We start from the raw sequence: 7,500 nt of genomic DNA on the forward strand, positions 1-7,500 counted from the left end.
TAAATAAATTAATTTTAGAAAAAGAAATCAAATTTGTGAAATAAATGCAAAAGAAAAAACTAAAATGGCAAACAAATCTGCACAAACGCCGCTGAAAACGAGCGAAAAACGCCGGGAAAGCAATATGATATTAATTGTTTCGATTTAAAGATATTAATTATGCCGTTTTAATAATAATCATAATAATAATAATAGTAATAATAATAATAATAATAATAATAATAATAATAATGATAAAAATAATAATAATAATAAATAATAATAATAATAATAATAATAATAATAGTTGCAATTTGAAGAAAAGTAAAAAGATTGCAAAAAGGTTTCAAAGAAAATGACAAGCATTCGATGTCAGTGCCCGTGCTGCGCCTTTAATGTTCCATTTTCTTTTTGTTAAATTCAAATCTTTTATTTTAATTTAATTTAATTTTATTTTTTTTCTTTCTTGTGGCATTTGGTCTTTATATTGTCCTCATTCCATATGCACATTCGTATTTAAGTTGCTGCTGCTGCTGTCTTTGTTGCTGCTGCTGTATTTGCTGCTGCTGCTGCTGTATTTGCTGCTGCTGCTGTATTTGCTGCTGCTGCTGCTGTCTTTGCTGCTGCTGCTGCTGTCTTTGCTGCTGCTGCTGCTGCTGCTCAGGTGGCGTCTTTGCCCTGCCAGGACGACTTTGAGGCTTTTTGCGTTTGTATCGTTTTGCTGCAAAAGGGTTTGCTGCACATAGAGAAGTACTAAGTGGCCTTTTCAGCCCGCAAACCCTAAACCCTAAACCCTAAACCCTAATCTCCAAACGCTGTTTGGAGAAAAACTGCAAACACAATGACACGCCGTGGGCAGCGGCTGCTGCTGCTGCTCACAGGGATAGAAGCAACAGCAGCAGCTGTTGCTGCTCCAGCAGCTGCAGCTGCTGCTGACCTGCTGCTGCAGCACAGGGAGCCGCCAGGCAGCAGATTTAACGCGGCCAAACTGCATTTAATTGCATTTGCAAAAGGCGGGACAATAAAAACAAATGCAGCAGCAGCAGCAGCTTTCAATCAAACCCTAAATTAGCGTATAACTCCTCTGCTGCGCTGCTGCATCAAAGCGCTGAGGCGCCCAAACACGTGCCTGTACACCCCACGCACTTCCAGTGTACGTACACCCCAGCGCGCATACACCCCACTGCATGCATGCAGACGGCCCTTTGCGTTCACTTCATTTCTTTTATTTGCAACTTCATTTCTTTTATTTGCAACTTCTTCTTTTATTTGCAACTTCATTTCCTTTATTTGCATTTATTTTTTGCAAATGCAGACACATATACTGCATGCAGCCAGTGCATGCAGCCAGCGCATGCAGCCAGTGCATGCAGCCAGTGCATGCAGCCAGCGCATGCAGCCAGTGCATGCAGCCAGTGCATGCATTCATAGAAGTCCATATAGTGAAGCTTAGCTGTAAATAAGATTATTAACTTCTGTGCAGACTATTGGGATTTATTTGTTTGTATATATGCATATATTATTATAATATATACATATATATTATTATATAAATTGATAAATAAATTGATAAATAAATTGATAAATAAATTGATAAATAAATTGATAAATAAATTGATAAATAAATCCACTTATTGTGTCCATGTGTGTATGTACAGTTGTGCATATGCGCATGCATGCAATGCATTAACTATTAGATGCAGTCTTTATAATGAAATATAAATATACTATCAATTATATATATTAGTAATTATATGGTATATATATGTTACCAATTATATATATATATTAGTAATTATATGGTATATATATGTTACCAATTATATATATATATTAGTAATTATATGGTATATATATGTTACCAATTATATCTATATATATTAATAATTATATGGTATATATATGTTACCAATTATATCTATATATATATATGTATATATATATATATATATATATATATATAATATATACATATATATATAATATATATATTATCTGCAATGCTTCGAAAGCTTTACTTTCTACTTGAAAGCTGCTTCGGCCTTTAATTTGAATAATTTGAAATTAATTGAAATACAAATCTGGAGCCCCACAGAAGCGCAGCAGTGAAAGGGTTTGGTCTTTTCCCAGGGCTGCTGCTGCTGCATGCATGCAGCGCAGCAGCAGCAATTCAAGTTTGATTCAACTTTGGGATTCGAGAGTTAAAACCTTTACTTGGACTTTTCTTTTTGCAATTACCTTTATTGGCTGCTAATATTCCTGTGTTCCAGTTCCTTACTCCTCAGCTAGCAGCAGCAGAAGAGCCCCCCTGCATGCGTCGGCTGCGGCTGCCCTGCATGCAGCAGCAGCAGCAGCAGCAGCAGCAGCAGATTGGGGCTTTGGGGCCCTTTGTTGGGGAGAAGAATTAAAAATTGAACTTCCGTCGCTGGGCGTTGCTGCTGCTGCTGTTTTCGTAGCAGGGAGGAAGCTGCTGCTGCAAGTCGGGGCGGCGAGCAGAGGCTTCGCGGAGTGGAGGAACGCGCGCTGCAGCTGTTGGGATTTTTTCTTTCGTGAATGTTTTGAAATAAGAAAAGATTTAAAAAAAAGAAAAGAAAATGGGATTTCACTTCCAGAGTTACGTCGCAATGGCCGGGCGCGCCATCAACCCCGCCCAGTGGCGCCGCCAGTGGCGCCAGCTCGAAGGAAAACAGTTCTCCGACGTCGCTCAACAAATGATGTTCTGGACAAATAAACAATTTGCACAAATATCTCGCACGTGAGTTCATTTCTTTTGCAAAACGCTTTTCGTTCAGCTTTCTTCAGCTTTCCCCGGCGCCGCGCCGTGCAGCTTCAGGTGTACGTACACCTCAGCCCTCCCTTCGCCGATCCTCTCACCCCAGCTTCCACCACTTCTTTTATTTTGCTGGTGGCTGCGTCGTTTGCAGTTTTTCTGCGGGAATTCTTGCTCTTGTGTTGCGATTAAACGGGTTTATTATTTCTTTTTCGCCACTATTTCCCTTTTTGAATTGTTTTCCTCTTTTCCTTTTCCAGATCCGAATACCGCCGCTGGTGGTGGGCGAACCCCCTGGGCATGGGACTTGTGTTCTACGGCACTTACAAGGTCTGGCACATGACCTACATGGTTCGAAAGCAAAAGAAAAGTAAGTTTGAATTATTTGCGTCTCCAGCCCCCCCGAATTCCCTTTGCAGCTCTTCTTTGCCTTCAAAGCGGAAAAGCTGAACTTCAAATTCAGCTTTCGCTGTCTGCGAATCTGCAGCCGCCCAGCTCGTCGCCGCCGCCTACGGCCAGGGCGGCCAGTGGCTCAACCCTGTGCCCAAATAAAACATTTCTTTTTGGAAAGCAAAAAAGGAAAATCCAATTTGCTTCTTGCTGCTGCTTAAAGCAAATTCGATTCGCCTTTCTTCGCTTACAGCTGCAGCAGCAGCAGCAGCAGCAGCAGCAGGTCTGGCGGATCAGCAGCAACGCTGCCTCTGCACTAATGCGGCTTGTTATGCAGCAGGTGCATGCACTGCATATTTAACAAATTAAATAAATCTATTTATTGTAAATATGTTCTGTAAACTTATGGCATGCAGTTCCATAAACGCATGCCTTATGTATCTGTACTATGTACAAATCCTGCTTTTGAACTGTGGCCATTTTGGCTGGACTGAAGGGCAGCAGCTGCTGCTGCAACGCAGCAGCAGCTGCTGCTGCTGCGCTGCAGCAGCAGCAGGAAGCCTGAGTGTCCTCTAAACTTAGAGTGCGGCTGCTCGCACTCAAGCCAGTTTCCATTTCAAAATCCCCCGCTGCAGCGGGTGCTGCTGCTGCTGCTGCTGCTGCTGCTGCTGCGCAAGACGCACTGTCTAGACACCTGGCATGCGCCGCATGCATGCAGCTGCCCCGACCGCGGTGAGCCAGTTGTGAATGGCTCCTACCTACTTAAGTAGGGTTTAGGGTTTAGGGTTTAGGGTTTAGGGTTTAGAGTTTCGCAGGCAGCAGTGCGCTCCGGGCAACTAGCCAGTAGGCGCCTCGTCGCTGTCTTCCCCTTCGCTGCTGCTGCTGCTGCTGCTGCTGCCGCTGGAGAGGACCGTGACCACTGGTCTGCTGCTGCAGCAGGTCTGCTGCTGCCGCGCCGCCAGCGCCCGCTGCAGCGCGTCCAAGGGGGGTCCCGGCGCAGCAGAGTCCTGCATGCAAGAAAGCGCAGCAGCAGCAGCAGCAGCTTCAGCAGCAGCAGCAGCAATTCAGTAGCAGCAGCAGCAATTCAGTAGCAGCAACAACAGCGCCAGTAGCAGCAGCAGTAGCATGAGTTGCAATAGCGACAGCATTGGTAGCAGCATCGTCAGCAGCACAACTAGCAGCAGCAGCAGCAGCAGCAACAGCAGCAGCAGCAGCAGCAACAGCAGCAGCAGCAACAGCAGCAGCTTTACTTGTGAAGGCCCTTCAGGCAAATCGACGAGGGCAATGCCCATCTGCTGCAGCCGAGAGTCTGGGGGCAGCTGCCCCTTCACCTCGAAGACGCCCACGCCCACGTCTGGCAGCAGCAGCAGCAGCAGCAGCAGCAGCAGCAGCAGCAAACGCAACAGCAGGAGCAGCAACATGAAGCAGCAGCACGGTGCAGCTTGCTGCTGCTGCAGCAGGCTGCAGCAGTAGCAAGTTGCAGCAGCAGCAAGTTGCAGGAGCAGAACGCTGCAGCACCAGCAGGTTGCAGCAGCATTCATTTGCAGTTGCAGCAGCAGCAGCAGCAGCAGCAGCAGCAAGTTGGCCTAGCTAGCAGTCTGCAGCAAAAAGTTCAACTAGTAAAAATAAGTAAAGACAATTAACTAGCAGCAGCAGCAGCAGCGGAGAGTTGCACTGGACGCGCCTAGAGGAAAGAGAGCTGCAGCAAAGCTGCAGCAAACAGCAGCAGCAGCAGCAGCAGCAAACAGCAGCAGCAGCAGCAGCAGCAAACAGCAGCAGCAGCAGCAGCAAACAGCAGCAGCAGCAGCCGCAAACAGCAGCAGCAGCAGCAACTCGCGAAGACCCACCCAGTTCCACCACAGGGCCCTCCGCGTCCGAATCTAACTCTAATAATAGGGAGTTGCTGGCAGCAGCAGCGTCGCTGCTGCTGCTGCTGCTGCTGGGGGCAGTCGAGCTAGCGTCACTGCTGCTGCTGCTGCTGCTGCTGCTGCTGCTGCTGCTGCTGTTGGTTTTGTTTTCTGCAGCTTGTTTGAGGAGCGGCAGCAAAGACTGGCAGCGTTGGGAGAGGGCCGTGGCTTGTGCTGCTGCTGCGATGGCGGCGCTGCGTGCTGCTTCCTTGGTGAGCACGGGAGGAGGGCCCCCGCTGCTGCTGCTGCTGCTGCTGCTGCTGCTGGTGGCAGCAGCAGGCGTCGATGCTGCTGCTCCCAGGAGCTGCTCCAGCTGCAGCAGGGAGCTGTCGGCTGCCATGGCGGCTTTGCCGCCCCCCGCGCAGCTGCAGCTGTTGCTGCAGCTGTTGCTGCTGCTGCTGCTGCGAGTGAAATAGCAGCAGCAGCAGGAAGAACAACAGCAGCAGCAGCAGCAGGGGCTCCGCTGTGCTTCAGCAGCAGCAGCTGCAGCAGCAGGGGGTGCTGCGTGGGCTGTTGTAATGAGCAGCTAAGCAGCAGAAAGTGCTGCGGGAGTATTTGAAATTGAAATAAAAACCAAATTAGTTCAATTTGCGTTTCACGGCTAGTTCGCGGGTTACAGCAGCAGCAGCAGGGCAGGCAGCGCAGCAGAGGAGTTGCAGCAGTTGCAGCAGCAGCAGCAGCAGCAGCAGCAGCAGCAGCAGCGCAGGAGCTGCGCGGGTTTATAGAGGAGTTCTACTGCAGCGGTTGGTTGTTGGAGGGTTTTTGTTTGTTATTTTGCGCAGCAAACAAAGTGAATTAAAGGAGGAGCTGGTTAATAACTGCAGCAGCAGCAGCAGCAGCAGTGCGTTGCTGCTGCTGCTGCCCCGCAGCGGGTGCTCTGCCGGCCTGCGTGGCTGCGCTGCTGCAGCAAAGCTTGGTTTTGGCCTTGTTCTTCTTGCTGCTGCTGCTATTTCGCAGCAGCAAACCAACAACAGCCTTCGAAATTCCACAGCAGCAGCAAAACCGCACCACCACCCCTCCCCCGCAGCAGCCGCAGCAGCAGCTGCAGCCGCAGCAGCAGCAGCAGCAGCAGCAGGTCTCGCCGCCGCAGGGCTGGCCGCGTGTCGCATCGGCTGCATGTGTGGGGCAGTGCCAATTCCCTGATATCCCGCAGCAGCCTCTCTCTCCACCTGCCCTCCAAACAGCACCCCCCCCTGCTGCTGCTGCTGCTGCTGCTGCTGCTGCTGCTGCTGCGATGTCGGACGCGGAAGACGTGAGTTTCGAGCGGGCTGACGCGGGGGCCTCCCTGACTTACCCCATGCAAGCGGGGGCTATTAAAAAGAATGGTTTTTGTATGTTAAAGGGAAATCCCTGCAAAGTCGTGGAGTTCTCCACGGCCAAGACCGGCAAGCACGGCCACGCGAAGGCGCACATCGTCGGGCTCGACATTTTCACCGGCAAAAAGTACGAAGACGTTTGCCCGACTTCGCACAACATGGAAGTGCCAACTGTTAAGAGATCAGAATATCAATTAATAGATGTAGCTGATGATGGGTTTGTGTCTTTGCTGCTGGAAAACGGAGACTTGAAAAGCGACTTGACTCTTCCGAGGGACTCGGAGGGGAACTTGGATGAGGTCGCGCTGCAGGTTAAGGCGCTGTTTCAGGAGGGCAAGGGCGTGCTTGTCAGTGTGCTGGCGGCCTGCGGAAAGGAGAAGATCGTCGCTTGCAAGGAACTCTGAATTGCTGCTGCTGCTGCTGCTGCTGCTGCTGCTGCTGCGCTGGTGGTGGGGGTGGCGGTGGTGGCTGCTGCAGTGGTGGGGGTGGCGCAGGAAACGGACTGAGGGCGCCGCGCCCGGGAACGCTCTTGCAGCTCTTCGCGTTTGTTTTCGACTACTTCTTTAGCTTTTGCTAGCTTTCATTTAGCTCTCGTTTAGCTTCTTTTAGCTTTTATTTAGCTTTTTTAGCTTTTATTTAGCTTTTTTAGCTTTTATTTAGCTTTTTTTAGCTGTTTTTAGCTTCTATTTAGCTTTTTTAGCTTTTATTTGGCTCTATTTAGCTGTTTTTAGCTTTTATTTAGCTTTTATTAGCTTTTATTTAGCTTTTATTTAGCTTTTATTTGGCTTTTTTAAGCATCTGTTTAGTTTTTTTTAGCTGTTTTCGGGTGTACGTACACCGCGGAGGCGCGGGAGGTTTGGGGGAGCGCGTTGGAGGTTTTGTTTCGCAAAACTGCTCCGGAAAAGGACTTTTTTGCTTCAAAAGTTGTTTTATTTCGTTCCAAATGGTTTTATTTCTTTCTAAATTGTTTTATTTCGTCCAAAATGGTTTTATTTCGTCCAAAATTGCTCCACTTTTCCCAAAATGGTTTTATTCTTCTCAAGTGCTTCTCAGCAATTCTTTCGCGGCTTCTTCGCGCCGGGAGGAGCCGAGTTTATGCATGCAGTTGAATATAAATGTTCATTATTTATTTATTTAT

The 7,500-nt window shown here is 48.4% G+C and overlaps 3 protein-coding genes across 3 annotated transcripts; 2 read left to right on the top strand and 1 right to left on the bottom strand.

The window, feature by feature from the left end:
• Window positions 1–2,573: 2,573 nt before the first annotated feature.
• On the top strand, window positions 2,574–3,301 carry ENH_00072260 (hypothetical protein, conserved; the record flags this gene model as incomplete). The annotated part of the gene is made up of 3 exons (XM_013577545.1): window positions 2,574–2,734; window positions 3,010–3,119; window positions 3,237–3,301. The coding sequence occupies 3 exons, from the start codon at window positions 2,574–2,576 to the stop codon at window positions 3,299–3,301; spliced, it is 336 nt and encodes a 111-aa protein (XP_013432999.1).
• A 674-nt stretch (window positions 3,302–3,975) lies between these two features.
• On the bottom strand, window positions 3,976–5,386 carry ENH_00072270 (hypothetical protein, conserved; the record flags this gene model as incomplete). Its single annotated transcript, XM_013577546.1, has 3 exons — window positions 3,976–4,145; window positions 4,389–4,493; window positions 4,987–5,386. The coding sequence occupies 3 exons, from the start codon at window positions 5,384–5,386 to the stop codon at window positions 3,976–3,978; spliced, it is 675 nt and encodes a 224-aa protein (XP_013433000.1).
• Window positions 5,387–6,280: 894 nt separating this feature from the next.
• Window positions 6,281–6,766, top strand: ENH_00072280 (translation initiation factor eIF-5A, putative; the record flags this gene model as incomplete). Its single annotated transcript, XM_013577547.1, has 1 exon — window positions 6,281–6,766. The coding sequence occupies one exon, from the start codon at window positions 6,281–6,283 to the stop codon at window positions 6,764–6,766; it is 486 nt and encodes a 161-aa protein (XP_013433001.1).
• Between the last annotated feature and the right edge of the window lie 734 nt (window positions 6,767–7,500).

The sequence above is a fragment of the Eimeria necatrix genome, genomic scaffold (assembly GCF_000499385.1).
Source record: "Eimeria necatrix Houghton genomic scaffold, Enh_scaff70, whole genome shotgun sequence".
NCBI lineage: Eukaryota > Apicomplexa > Conoidasida > Eucoccidiorida > Eimeriidae > Eimeria > Eimeria necatrix.